The sequence below is a fragment of the Sceloporus undulatus genome, chromosome 9, assembly GCF_019175285.1.
Source record: "Sceloporus undulatus isolate JIND9_A2432 ecotype Alabama chromosome 9, SceUnd_v1.1, whole genome shotgun sequence".
NCBI lineage: Eukaryota > Metazoa > Chordata > Lepidosauria > Squamata > Phrynosomatidae > Sceloporus > Sceloporus undulatus.
Window position 1 is genome coordinate 33,904,571 of NC_056530.1, and position 15,662 is coordinate 33,920,232.

Sequence of the window (15,662 nt, forward strand, 5' to 3'; positions counted from 1 at the left end):
GAAACAAATGCTTGCCCTGCAAGTCTCCTCCTTTGCAGTGGCATTCCTGCATGAGTTTCATCTGGTGGGGGGACAGGACTTCTGGAGGTTGTGACTTCTGGAGGTGGAGCTTCAAGGGACAAATGTGCCACTCCCTGTCTCGCACATGGGGGGGGAGGAACAGCAAACATGCAGGGGAAGGGAGAGGTGCGTGGGGAAGGAGAGGCAGATGCGTGGGGTGACCCAGAGACACATGCGGGAAGGAAGAGAGAGAAACACATGGTGAATGGGGGGAAGGAGCAGCATGCGGGGGGAAAAGTGGCATGGGGGGGGCAGGGAACGGTACATGCATGATACCAGGAGGCAGACAATCACGGGGAAAGGTGCGCACACCGAGAGTATGGGGGATGGTGCAGGGGGCTGACCAGGTGTCACCCAGTGAGGTCCATATCCCCCTGCACCTATCTGTGGACCAAAGAAGTTTATCCTATTTTAATTTTGGCCCCTACCTATTGCCAAGTTGTGCAGGCCTGACCTCGGCAAAGCAAACACTGAAAATCCCCATCTTGGCCAGGAAGATTAGCCCAGTCACTACACTGCTTTAAAAATGCAGATGAAGCCATCATACTAAGAGTCATAGTCTAAACACAGCCAGAGGTCCATAAACTGATGCGAGGGTATTAAACTAAAGGCGCACGAAGAAGTGAAGTCAGACAGTCCAAAATAGTGCCAAAGCCAGAGTAATTTGCCAAGAGAAGTCTTAAGAGAGTGTGCCTTGGGTCCCCCCCCCCCCCCAAGTCCTGCCCCTGGAAGTTCCTCCCTCCAGAAGGCGGAGGTCCTATGCCCAGAAAGCTTGCCACCGGAAGGCCTGCACCTGAAAGATGGAAGTCCTGCCCCCCAGAAGACCCACCTCCTGGCGATGGGTGACACCCAGTGCAGGAACGTCACTGAGTTTGGGCACTCAGTCTCTAAAAGGCTCACCATCACTGGAATACATAGTATAGTCGGCCCTTCTTATACACTGATTTTTTATACACGGATTCAAGCATCCACGGTTTGAAACTATTCCAAAAAAATATACATTTCAAATATCAAACCTTGATTTTCCATTTATTTTAAAGGGACACCATTTTGTTATGTCATTATATTTAATGGGACTTGAGCGTCCACAGATTCTGTTATCCACAGGGGATCCTGGAACCAAACCCCAGCATATAACAAGGGTCCACTGTAAAACCTTGGCAGACTGAGCAATGCTGTTATGACACAGAGCAATATGTCACTCTCCAAGGCAAAACCGATACTTAGAATGAGCGTCTGACCACAAAATGTTGATCCACAGGTGGTGCAGCATTTGGACAGAGAAGCAGAGACCATAAGAGGGAAAGGGGAAGGGTGTGCGGTAGAAGAAAGGAGAAAAACTCAAGATGGTAATAGTTGAGATAAAAGAAGAAATAGAGAAGAAGGGAAAATGCTACTCAACACTAGAGCAAACGAAGAGGATGAAAAGATACTAAGGGAGCTATAACTTAGTGGGCTAGGACATGGTACATGAGGGAAAGCGGAATTACTGCCAAGTTACTTAGCTCCTACAACATTCCATTAGGGTCTCTGTGCAGGCATGAAAGCCCATTTGTGTGAAGCACAGCGACAATAAATCAGAACTTACTGTGCCAACAGAAGATGGGAAGAGAAAGAAATACATTTCAAGCAATAAAGAGATTGCAACATAGGTTTTAGACACATATGTGTATAAACAATTTCATAAGTCCCCTTTACATCTTGTTTAATTCTGAGAATCTTGCTTGTTACTCCACAAGCTCCATTGCTTGCTCTAGAATGATACGAACCTTTTCTATTTTTAAAGTCATACCCAGGACTTGATTCTACTGCAGGTTAGGAAAGAGAAGACATATCCCATTCAAGTGCCACTAACAGAATCTGTACTTCAGACTAAGAAGAGTCTGAGAGTATCTTGCCACCATAATTAACATAAAGTTTCAGTGGGAACTCTCCCTGTACTTGATGCTAACCTTTCTAAGTAGATTGATGTATGGCCATAAAGTCATGTCATCCGTGGAGTATCTCCAAGCAGATGTCTTGTAAAAACAAGGCATGTACAGAACCATTCTAGATACAGTCTATTTTCTACAATTTCAATGAACCAGTATATTGTCTGATCTTGTAATAATGCCTTTTGACCTGGCTCTAAACAGACTGTGATTTTGACCTAGAGATTTTTCTCTCAGTGACAGGACCATATCTGACCATAACTAACACTAGCAAACTTGATTAAGAAAACTGTGCACCTAGTTACCTATATTAAAAGCATTCAAATGAAATAGACCATGTTCCACCACACCAGCCACACCCACTTACTCAGACAGTCAGACATTTAGTGTCAGAAGTGCCAAGTTGCTAACGCTTGTAAACTCTCTCCTTGTTACGCTTTATTCTCTTTCAACAACTTAAAGCCAAGTTTGGTGAGCAACCTTTGGAGGGGGAGATAGATTTGCACACACACACACACACACACCAGCTTTTGTTTGTTTTTGTTGCTGTATGCCTTCAAGCCACTTCTGACTTAAGGCGACTTTAAGGTGAACCTATCACGAGTTTTCTTGGCAAGCTTTTTCAGATGGGGATTGTCACTGCAATCCTCAAAGGCTAAGAGAGTGTGACTTGCCCACGGTCCCCCACTGGGTTTCCATGGCTGAGCTGGAATTCAGACCCTTGTCTCCATGCCAAAATTCAAACCACTAGACCACACTAACCTTTGTAACCAGCTCAAGAAAGAAAGAAAGAAAGAAAGAAAGAAGGAAAGTTTAAATGTGACTAATGCAATGATGAAGTGATACAATAACTGAAAATCTTAATAGTAACTTTGGATTGATCATCAGTGTATAGTTGCAAGGGCTCCCAAACGCCTCTAAAAGTCTTTCAACAAAGCAACTATTGTATTTCATTGCAGAAGAAACTGACCACACAAAGAGAGAAGCTTACCTGCCCATGTAGAGGGTCATCGCTTCCTTCCTGTTCGGAAGAGAAACTCTCTTCCTCTTCCTCTGAGTAGTTATCAATATCAGGAGAGCGATCTGGAAGACAGAGTTAAGATTACCAGAAATTAATATGCTCAAGTTTCTACTAAAATGTAATATGTTTTTTCATTTACAGAACTAGAGTCGTACTAAGCTGGTGTCAGAGATTCAAGAAACAACTGACGTACAAAGTTTAAGTATAAACAGAAAGACAGTATGGAAAAGGGGCTATGTTTATTCCATTAAGAGAGTATGTAACCTGTCATCCACTTTTCCCCCTTGCCACCATCATGCTCTATGCCTATCAATTTTGCAAGTCAAAAAAGTTGACTCCAGCAGTCCTACTGTGTATCACTATGGCATTTCCTTGTGGACTATGGGTGAGGTTGTAAATCCACCAAAATGAAGGTGGGTACAGACTGCCCCTTTTTTTGCCGGGTTGGAGGCAAAATGCCGCTTCCCCATGGCCTGGAAAAGGGGTGTCCTTGGGGCTTCATGCCCCTGGACACCCCGGGAGCGCAGCCAGAGGAGAAAGGGCCGCTTGGCCCCTTTCTCCCTGGCATCATTCCCGCAGCCATTTGGTGGCTGCAGGAATGAGGCACCCTCCAGAAGGAGCTCTGTTTCAGAGCTCCTTCTAGCGCCGCTGTTAGGCCACCACAAGCGGCCTGGGATGGCACCACCATGTCACGCCTGCACAGCGCCATCTGGATGTGACGCAGCCATGACGTCATAATGGTGGCGCCCGTGCACACAGGGCGTTGCCATTATGCCACCGCCGGTACGTATTGGGGTTAGTAACCCTAATACTGGTGCTGGTACGCCATTTTTTTGGCGGTCTGTACCATGCCGATGTTATAGAATAAATAGGTTGCTCACCTGTCCCTGTGGGTCTGCCCTCAAACAAATGGGTTTGTGCCTACAAAAAGCCCCCATTCAGAATGTTTTAGAGTTAAGTAGCCCTTGGTGAGAGACTCAAACCTTTCCTCATCCTGTGCATGCTCAAGGCCCCTAAGGTTATTATCTCATTAGTTTCAAATCTGCCAACTGCAACAAAGAAAAAGACCTAAAGAAAGAGGAGATTTAGAAAAGGTTGTATGAGGGCACAGAAAACCACTCAAAGAACCACAGTTACAAATAAGCAACTTCTTCTTCATCATCCTATCTCTACTTCACACAACCAAATTACTGAAAAGCTCATCACAGGCAATAAGGTCACTGAAACAAAGTGCAGCATACCAAAATGTCCACTCTAGCCCTGGAGTCCAATCTATAATGACATCTGAATGTCAGTGGCTGAGACCATGTGAAAGCTTTACAAAGGTCTGGTAAGGATGAACCTTGAAGAAGAGCTGTAGACGCCACAGTAGTACATCCCTGAACGACAGGGTTTGTTAGCAAGCATGTATGTACCCGAACTGCTTCACAGAGCCACTGGTTCAAAGGATGAAGTAGAGTACAGTTTCTTCAATTTAGGCTCTTAGTGAGATTGTTTAGAATTGGGTTTTGTCATAGTTACAGAAGTGGAGAAGAGGCCTTTATTGAAAGCTGTACAGTCCACATCTTCAAGGAATTCTAAAATACAGAATTTCCGATTGTGTGGGGAAAGGATTACATGTCTCAGAGTTCTCTGTTTCTCAAAGGTATACACTCAATTTATAAGTCTAGAAATGTTAGTCAAAACATTGATGAATCAAAGCTGACTCAACTTACCGTACATACTCGTCTACAAGTCTAAAAATTTATGCCCAAAACTGACCCCAAAATCTGAGGTCAACTTATTTACGAGTCAGTATGGTAATATGATAGCAGCTCTTTCAGATTTCCCCATGCAGTCAGAAGACAGTTTCTTTTTCTCTTGAGCCAAGCAGAAAGAGTCCTGGGTGATTGATTACCGTTAAACAAGCGAACAGAACCCCTCTCCCTCCCATGCTGGCCACTGCTGTCTGGGGAGTCAAGAGTGAAACTAAACTTGAAACGCTGAAGCAAAAAGCCTCAATTAGAATTCCTCTTGCTGTGTGCACACATACACATGCTGAAGGAGCCTCCAAGTTTTACCCTTGACTTATCCAAGGGTCATGGCAAAAACCATGCCCAAGACCTATACATGAGGTTGACGTATAGTATACAGTAACTACAGGTCAGTGTAAGTATTGTACTATTAAATTCATATCAAAAAAGGAACCATCCCCTTCTCTGAGTAGACTGGTGAGAGATGAAAGCTTAGTCTGTTCCAGGAGTACCTAAAGAAAAAGCACCTGCTCTACTCTACGCCTGCTTCTGAATGTTTTGAATGTTCGGATGGGGAAAATGGCAGTAGCAGCAGCTCTTTGGCATATCCCTTCAATAGTGCACTGAGAGAAATCAAGCTTTGAAGAATCTGAAGAAGATATTTGAAATGCATGCAATGGGATAGCATCCGAGCAGACATGGGAGGTACTTGGTGTCAGCGGCGGTGTGTTCGTGTGACAGTGCACATGTATTACTCAGTGGGTAATTGATGCCACGCTGTGCGGCCAGGCCATGTGCATTCGGCTTGCCTTGGGAGCGAGCCATGCGGGCAGCGGGGTTTTGATTCAATTTGGGAAAATGCAAGATCAAGCCACTTTTTCCTGCTTGACTGCTCCGGCTCAGACTAGGTCTAGAATAGACATGGTTTTCACCTCTAAAATAATGAGTAAAACAATAAAGAACATACTTTTTCAGACCATAACTCAGAACCATTGAGTCCATATGGTAGAAAAGTAGAATATAATTGGAAGTTTAATGATTTGCTGTTGTAAGATGAAAAAATATTAGAAAAGGCTAAAAAAGAATTTAAGTGTTACTCTGTAGAAAATTTAGACAAAGGAACAGCAATAGAGACTGATTGGTAAGCCTCAAAATTTGTAATGAGAGGTGTTTTTTTCCATTCAGCAAGAGGTAGAAAGGAAAAGGTGGGAAAGGAAAAAGCACAAAGAATTTTGGATGAAATTAAAGAACAACAACTAAAAGAAAGCATAAAAGTATAGTATTACAAAAGAGATAAAAGAGCTTCAAAAACAATTGAGCCTAGAAACATAATTAGAAACAGGGGAAACATTTCTGAGATTTGCATAACAGAGGAACTTTGAATATGCAAATAAACCAGGCAAATAGCTCTCACATAAATTAAGAAAATAGGAATAAAAATAAACTGATCTAAGGATAAAGGATAAGAATAGATTACAAACCAACCTAGACAAAACAAAAATATTTTTTATAATTTCTATTCAAAATTATATAAAGAGGAGTCAATATCAGTTAAGGAGAAAGGGGAAATAGAAGATGATTAAGATAGAGAAAAAATTCCTCAAATTTCAGTCAAACAATTGAATTCGCAAATTTCAGTAATGGAGGTGGTAGAAGCAATTGGAAGAATCAAAATGGTCAAAGCCTTAGGCCTTGATAGTTTTACTGTGATTTATTACAAGAAATTAGAATAAACTTTATCTATCCCTTTACATAAGACAATAGTGAAGATTAACAACAACAACAAAAAAGACCTGGATCATGGGGAAATGCAACAATTGTTCTGATAACAAAGGAAAATAAAGATATCTCTGAAAACAACATATAAACATATGAGCTTATATTTTAAGTTGTTTTTATACTATAATTTTATACTGTTTTAATCTAATGTGATTCTAAAATTTTGTAAATGGTATCTTTTATTGGTCTATGAATGTAAACAAAAATATCCATCCAAGACATCTCTGAACCCCAGAATTATAGACCTATTTCTTATTAAATATTGACTATACGATTTTTGTTGTAATATTCACTGAAAGATTGAAAAATGTTTTAAAAGACTGGATTGAAGAAGATCAGACATGTTTTCTCCCAGGAATCCAGAGGAAGGAAAATATAAGAATAGTATTAAATATGGTAGAATACTATGAAAAACACAACATGAAAAAAAATAGCTTTATAATCTTCTTGAATGTGGAGAAAACCTTTGATAAAGTAAATTGGGAATTTATGAAGGCAGTATTAAATAAAATGGAACTGGGGTCAAAGGTATGATATACAAAGGTACAATATACAAAGAACAAAGGCCTGATTTTAATTAATGGTGAAAAAATGAAACCTTGTGAAATAAAAAAGGGCACTAGACAAGGATGTCCTCTTTTTCCTTTGTTATCTGTGATAGTTTTAGAGATACTGGCTAGGAAGATCATTAAATATGAACTAGTTAAAGGCCCTGTTATACAAGGGTTTAAATATAAATTACATGCCTTTGCTAATGATATGGTGATATTTTTAGAGGAACTATTGAATGGTATGGGAAGATTACAGCAAATTTTAGAGGAATTAAAAAAATGGGCAAGTTTTAAAGTTAATCAAGAGAAAATTGTCATAATAAGAAAAAATATTTCCAATAAGAAATAGAATTAAAGAAAATTTCAGGTTATAATGTCAAAAAGAAAGTCAACTATTTAGGGATAACGATAATTAACAGGAATTCAGAATTATTTGTGAACAATTATAAGAAAAATGGATTCAAATAAATGAAGATCTCAGAAAATGGAACAAATTAGAATTATCACTACTGGGCAAAATATCAATGATAAAAATGAATACCAAAGATGTTGTTTTTATTTCCAAATCTTCCCACAGTAGTAAATGATTTATCATTTAAAGATTGGTAGCAATAGTTATCGAAATGTGTATGGGCCAGCAGAAAACCAAGAATAAAATGGAAAATTATGCAAGATTTGAAAGAAAGAGCAGGATTAGGACTGCCAAATTTTAAACTGTATTTTCAAGCATCCTATGTATCTTAGTTTTTAGATTGGATAAAATTAGAAAATAAGAAATTTCTTCAATTGGAAGGATTTAACTTACGTTTCGGATGGCACGAGTACCTATGGTACAATAAAAGCACAGAACATAAAGAATTCAGTGACTATTATATGAGGAAAATGTTGTTAAAATTGGGTTAAAATATAAAAATAAGCTATAGTTTAGGATACCCCTATGGATTTCCATCCATGAGGCATTTCACAGGAAAGAAACATTACAAATGGATACGCTATAAGGAATAATTAAAAATAGAAAATGGACTATTTAGAATAAAATTAAGAGGAGGCTTTGATGATATCATTTTGAGTGTATTCAATGGTATTCAAACTGATACTGGGATCACCAGGTTTGACTTGTTCGTTGGCTGGTGTCCTTAAACTACAGTAAAGTGGGCAAAGTGCAGCACACTGTTTTTGCAACCTTTAGACACTCTAGATTTCCCTTTTTCTGCCAAAAGGAGATAAAAGGCAAATTGCCTCTCCAAGAACAAGATTTCATCCCTGAATAGCTTGTAGGCCCCTCTGCACTGTCTCACATAACCTCAAGTGGACTACCACCTGTTCCATGTTATGTTTTCAGGGTTTTCCCTTTGTGGTTCCCAGAGGGTGCAGGGGCAAAAAAATTGTCTGAAGGAGTCCACCCCTAGATTGGAATATGAATGTTATATCCCTATCATTGCTTTCCAGCATAAAAGAAAGGAGTAGGCTTAAGCAATATCAGATTGTCAGGTACCATCAGGTAAAGGGTATAGATGGGTGGTCGCTTGGCTACCATGAGGCTCAACGTGAGTATTTATTGTGAATATATGAAGACCCAGTATAGCTTAGCTTTATAGTTCCTCTAATTGCTTCCTTTTTATATTTGGGAACTGAAACAGTCAATACCGCACATTGGATTTGATAGACCAATAGACTGAACAGATAGGATGGAAAGACCACTGGATGGTGATTCAAAACTCTGTATTCAAATACTGCTCAGATATGAAAACCAGTCAAAGAGATTTGGGGGCAAAGCTATCCCACACTAATAAAAAACCCATCTCCCCACAATAACTACATACTCATACAGAGGAATACATTACCCACATCCCTTTCTTGAGAAAGGATGAAACATAAATGTAATTTTAGAAGAGCTTTCCCAATTGGCTTGCACCAACTCTCAAAAGAGATGAATTGCAACTCTTTCTCCTCTATGAAGGAAGCACAATCAATTATTTTTTTACATTAAATCTAATACTTTCTGCTCAAATAGAGCAGTTTCTATTCTATGGAAACAGCATGTGCACAAATAGAACTAGAGCCTGAAATGATGACTTCATCTCATTTCCCAGATTTCTCTTTTTCCATCCAGTCACACACAACCTTGTTGGTAGCAAACCAAAATACCAGAATAAATCCAGTATAGAGCTGACATCTCCATCAGTTTCCTTAGCAACCAGATTTACTGCCTAGGCTGCCATCCAGAAGAGAGTATCATAAAGCTGAGAATTCCAAAACATAAGGCTAAATATAGCAGTGTTTGAAAGAAATAAACTGGGATTGTCAAAACAAGACACAGTGAGAGAGTGGACATTACTGAACTAGCTTCCAAACAGCATTGGGGTTATTCACATTAAAGGAAAAGGAAAACCACTCGGCCCAAGTAGCAGCTCTCAGCCTGTTTTGGTAGCTTTCATTTGTGTCCATTATGACTCTGGCATCCATGTTATAGATATAGTCAGCCCTCCTGATCCATGAACTTTTAATTCATGGATTCAAGCATCTACAGCTTAAAAATATTTTCTAAAAGTATAAATTCAAAGAAGTAAACCTTGATTTTGCCATTTTAAATAAGGGGCATGATTTTACTATGCCCATGTGTTTAATGGCATTTGAACATCCATAGATTTAGGTATCCACTGGGGATCTTGAAACCAAATCCCAGCAGATACCAAGGGCCCACTGCATTGTACTATGACATTCACAGAACAGGGTTGAAACCAACCTACAAGAGATTCAGGGCCAAAATAGATTGCAGAAATAATCCAGCCTGAGATCACTTGAACTGCCCTGGCTCAGTGCTAGGGAATTTGGGGAAATGTAGTTTATTGCAGCACCAGAGCTCTCTAACAGAGAAGGCTTAATGCCTCACAAGTGCCCAGCATTGAGCTGAGCATAAGTATATGTATGAATCACAGAACATAACAGGAGTCCAGGGCTACCTCTAATGTGACTGACAGCAAATCTCCAAAATCTGACTGAGGTCCTTCCTAACTTTGCTCCCAGGCAACTTTTCAGCTTACTCCTCCCTCTCCTTCCTTGGAGATATGTCTTCCCCACACAGTGTCTCCCCCCACATATTGTTTCTTGTTATATTTTTCTCTCAGCCTGTCTGATGAAAGAAAGCAGGAGCAGCAGCAAAGAAATAACCTGCCAGCCAAGTCCCAGCAAAGCTTAAGCAGGGTCACAAATGTGAAAGCTCCTTTTTGCCACCACTTCTCTCCTGCCACCATTTGTTCTAGCTCCTTGCTCCAATTTGTCAGTTCCAAAATGGTGCTGTTCCGAGCCACAAAATTAATGCCCTGTGCCTAAGCATCACAAGAGTTTCCCAACTGGCACAACTAGCAAAAGATGTGTGCAGGAGAACAGTAGGAGACACCAATGACATGAAGCAATCAGCAAGCCTGCATACTGGTTTTAAAGAACCCCTTAGATCTTTCCACTGCCCCTTGGGGGGGGCGTGTCACCCACTTTGGGAATCACTGGGCTTGCTGCTTGACTTTCTTAAACCTCAAGAGTGAAAGGAAGATTTAGAATGCCTTACCAGATAATTTAGATTTGAGCCCTTCATGATCTATTGGCTGGCTGGACAGAGAATAGATTTTAATTTCTGCAACAGGGACAGAAACATCTTTCACATTGTTGTGGAGTCCCAACACCAGGGCCCCCTCACTTGGATGCTGCATAACCTAGAGAATAAAAGCACAGTGAAAATTTCAGAAAAGACCCAGAAAGCTTAACTCAAGCAAAATACAATGTTAACTACAAGAGGGTGAGAAAAGTTCCAAACCCATTTCCCAAAATCTGAGCATAATTTTGTCACTGTGGCTTGAAAGAGTATTCTTTTGTATTGTAAAATGCCAACTGGCAGCATCATAGTGCTAACTTTTTAATTTTTACAGATTATTGATTAGAACCATAACAATGAAAAGTGGAATTTTCAAGTGCTGAAAATTCTGGGCCATAATGAAGGTTCTGTTCCTGCAGAAGAAAACTCTAAAGAAAATCCCTGGGTGTATGATGCAAACATTGAGTGAGGGGGGGGGGGGGCATCATATGCAACTGTGAAGAAGTAGTGTGGAGACTTTAAGGTCAAAAATGCAACAAAATCTGGGAGGCCTCCAACAGTGTCAACTCCTGAAATTGTTGAGTGTGTCCATGCCCTGATTTTGGCAGATCGGCAAACCTCAGCTAAAATAATTGCTGAGACACTAGAGATATCCCAGGAATGCACTGGATTTATAATTCATGAACAGTTGGCTATGCAGAACCTGTTAGCCAAGTGGGTGCCAAAATGTTTGAATGCTAACCAGAAACAAAATTAAGTGGATACCTACACATTGGTTTTTGGAACGATTTGTCACTGTTGATGAAACACAGTTACATCACCATGATCTGGAAATCAAACAACTGTCCTCACACTGGTATCACTCAGGTACTCCATGGTGAAGAAATTCAAGACTCAAGGTCAGCAGGAAAGGTCATGACCACAGTTTTTTTGGGGTAAGGAAGGTATTTTGATGACTAACCTATCTTCAGAAGGGCCAAATGGTTAATACTACTGTAACTTGCTGTGCCAATTAAAGAAGGCATTGAAGGAAAAATAGTGAGAAAAGCTCAGAAAGGTGTTTTCTTCTTGCAGGACAATGCACACAGGGCTGGTAAGAGGATGGGTGTTTTGAAGAATCTGGGACTTGAGTGCATAGACCATCCACTTATTCACCAGATCTTACTCTATCTGTTATTTCCTGTTTCCAAACCTTAGAGTTTGAAAGGAATTACATTTTTGAATGATTTAGAGGTGATAGCAGCAGCAGATATATATATATATCATTGACAAAACATAGGCAGGCTTATTTTTAGCTACTGTATTTTTATCTATTTTATTGATTGTATGTACAGCGCTGTGTAAATCTACAGCACTATATAAATAAAGCATGATAACAATACATCAGCATTTTTTTGGGAAAGGGTCAAAGTAGCTTAAGAAATGATATCCCAAGTGCATCAAACATTGGGGTGAATATGTGGAATAGCATTTAAGTTTCACAGCTCTATGTTATTCCCTTCTTGGTTGGGCTGAGAACTTTTCAACACCTCCTAAGTGTTTCGAACACTTTATTTTAATATAAAGAAGTATGAAGATTAAATTATATAAAGTGAAACTTTAACAACATAAAGGCCTTCAAGACAATGAAGTATCTTGAAAAAAGACAACATCAGGCCCGGGATGGAGGGACGGGCTCAATGGCCCCTTTTTAAAGCAAGAAGCACACTTTGTCAAGAAGGGTATCTGAAGGGGGAATGATGAGAATGATAGCCCTTGGGGATGAGGACTGAAGCTCCAGGGCATAACCCCAACAGACAATGGAAAGCACGCAGGAGTCGGATGTTATAGAGGCCCAAACGTGTTGGAAGTGGGCCAAACAATCCCCAAAGGGAGTTGACAGGATGGAGTGCACTGGGGAGTCTCAGAAGCGACGCTTGCCTTGAATCCTCCATATGGAAGGGTTGTTTGTATTTTTGTTTCTGTTGGCATTTCCCTTGTTGTTGCTGAGGGGGGAAATGCTGTTGTTGGTAGTCCGTGGACTGGTTTGATCTACCCTGTTTGGGGGGAGTAGGAGGGCCTTTGCCATCCCGAACGGCGTTGAGAGAAGGAAGGGCGAGAGGTGGAGGAAGAAGACATACCATATTTGCGGGCTGTGTTGTTTGTCTTATTTTTGAAGTCAAGTTTCTCATCAGTGTCTTTGTGAAAAAGTCCCTTGGCATCAAAGGGGAGCTCTTCAATGGCCTGTTTGGCTTGAGGCGTGAGGTCTGAGGACCTTAGCCAGGCATGGTGCTGGAGGGCCAGAGTGCCCGAAAGTTGACAGGAGGCACAATCAGCCAAGTGCTGGGCCGCCAAAATCTGGTGGGAGGCAAGTGCATGAGCCTCTGTATCGATGGCCATAGCCGTTCGTCTCTTGTCGGCAGGAAGGCCTTCATAGAGGGGAAGAGCTTTTTCCCAGAGTTGCTGTTGTTAGGCAGCCATACATGCCGAGTAGTTCTGGATCTTAAGGTCTAGAACTGCCGAGGCGTAAGATTTTTGTGCCATAGTGTCAAGTTTGCAACCCTCTTTGTCATTAGCGGTCAGAGTTGTTTTCGGGGCCAAGCAGATCTGGGAGGCCTCAACAATTGCCGAATTCAGGTGAGGGTGCTCGAAAAGCCAAATCTCTTCCGAGGGTGTAATACGATAGAGATTGTCGAGTTTTTTTGTTGAAGGCTGGGCCATAGACAGGGAAGGCCAAGAGCTCCTAGCAATCCTAGACATGGATTGGAATGCAATGGAGATCGGAGTTGGATGCTTGTCCCGAACCCTCTCATCAATGGGATCCAGAGCTTCAGCATCTGAATGTAGGGCCTCAATATTTAGGGCTTTGCCCATCTGGGTCATCTGTTCCGAGAAGGAAAAAATGTCATCTGAAGGAGAGGGAGCGTCGAGAGAAGAGAGCTCCTGAGAGTGCTGGATAGGGACATTTTCAGAGACAGAGTGGTCTGTGTACAGGTTGAAAGGGCCTGAGTGGTTACTGGTACTGGCAGCGCAGGGCATACTTACAGGGAGACGGCAGAGGTTGTCTGAATGGGTCGAACTGATTCCACTCGGGAAGCCGAAGAAGGGTGAGACTGGAGTGGGATGGATGAAGCAGCAGACTTTGCAGGAGGTAGAAGAGGTTCAACCGGTTGGAAAGTTGAGACAAAACGGCCACCACTGACTTCAGAAGGATCAAGAGGCAGAAAATAAGATCCTGTGGCTTCATCAAACACAACATCCCATCTAGGGGGTTAAGTAAAGACAGAGTCATCATAGTTCTGTTTGTCCTCGAAGCAAACGACCTCTGACGTTTGGGAGAGTCAGTCTGGAATCACCACTTGGGTGAAAGGAGAGGCTTCCTCTTCACTTTCCGAGAGTTGGTAGGTTTCAGCCAATTGAAGGAAGGAGCCTGGTCGGGCCCGAGAGTTGGGACAAGGAGACAGTTGAGGTGCAGGCTCTGGTTAGATGCACAGTACCAAGCCCAGTTCGGTGTCAGCGGGCTGGGTGGGCGTGTCGGTATGGGACTGACAGTCGGAGTCCAGACAGGTCCGGGCCTTTTTTGCCAAGTGATGGGATGAGTCCTTGGACTTGTCCCGAGATTTATGCTTCCTCTTTTCTGGTTTGGGGTCTGAGGACTTTTTCACTTTGGGTGAGGATGGGTGGCCAGCCCCATCCTGGTCCGAGGACCTCCGTTTGCCCGGTGACGGGAAACTTCCGGAGAGTGTTTGCCCTCGGCAGCAGTAGCCTTGGCAGGGACCCCTGAAGCCAGAGATGGGAGCTTACCCTTAGTGGCCGCAGCCTCGGTTTTGGAGGTGTAGGGAGGCTTCAAGATTTGTGCATAAAGCATGGACCTGAGACGCATCTCCCTACTTTTCCTGGCCTGCGGTGTGAAGGTCATGCAGTGAGGGCAGGAGGCAGGGATGTGGCCCTCACTGAGGCAAAGGAGGCACAAAGAGTGTCCGTTGAAAGCCGGGATGTTGGTTCCACATTCGGTGCAATTTTTAAAAGAGTGCGCAGACATCATTGAAAAAGGGCCGCAGGACAAAAGAATTGTGAGGAGTCTGGGTCGTTACCGTTAATCAGAGTCCAAAACCAAGTCCAAATCACAATCCAAAGAGTAGTCAGAGTCAAATAAAGTCAGCAAACGCAGTAGACGAAAGTGAAAGTTAAGGAAGGAGCAATTCCTGAACGAGATTCCTAAGCTGCTCACACGGCGGACAAAAAGAACTGAGAAGGGGCGGGAAGACCTCCTGCCTATATAGAGGGTGGGCAGAGCTACCACCGACAAGTCTTCCCTAGCGATTCCAGTAGAATAACCCATTTGTGTGCTTCGCAGAGACCATGAAGAAGATGAAGGATGTAAAGGATGAAACAAGGTAAAACAATGCCAAAGAACTTGCAAAATTCCAACAGACATAACTATTTGTGTTCATACAAAAGGCTGGGTGGATAAGAGAGCACAAGGGGATCAGTGCTTCCAGGGCAGATTAAACTCTTGCCTTTCACCATGGGATGGATGGATATATATTTGAATGATTTAAAGTATAGTACTTACATTTGACCCATGGATAAGTCAACTCTGTTTTTTTTGGGGTCAATCTTTTAACCTAAATTTCTAGACTAATCTATACATTGTTTAATACTTCATTTCCAAGAAGAAGAATTATATTTATGGGGTTTTATTTTGTAAATTTAACTAATATAATAAAATTATTTATATATATTAAAAAAAGAACACCTGATTTTTTTCCTGAAAACTACAGAACCCAAAAGCAGAGTGGACAAGCATTTAGCCAAGTGACTATCAATCTAATGAAGAACCAACATAATCTTGTAGTTTGAGTGCTACACAAGGGCTCAGGTAGACGATGGAACCAATTGCCTAGAGAGGTGCTTGGGTCTCCTTTGGACAACTACAAAAAGAGGCTGGACAGCTAGCCACTGGGGATGCTTTAGCTGTAGATGAGCAGGAGGTTGGACTCAGTGACCCATGAAGCA

At 41.8% G+C, this 15,662-nt stretch overlaps 1 protein-coding gene across 3 annotated transcripts in view; it reads right to left on the minus strand.

Moving 5' to 3' along the window:
• Nucleotides 1–15,662, minus strand: part of PACS1 (phosphofurin acidic cluster sorting protein 1) — a 72,808-nt gene that overhangs the window by 32,949 nt on the left and 24,197 nt on the right. For all 3 annotated transcript variants that reach the window (XM_042439557.1, XM_042439558.1, XM_042439559.1), the window contains 2 exons: nt 10,641–10,785; nt 2,983–3,074 (listed from right to left, as the gene is read on the minus strand). In XM_042439557.1, the coding sequence (XP_042295491.1) occupies nt 2,983–3,074; nt 10,641–10,785 (237 nt within the window). The remainder of the gene's footprint in view (nt 1–2,982; nt 3,075–10,640; nt 10,786–15,662) is intronic.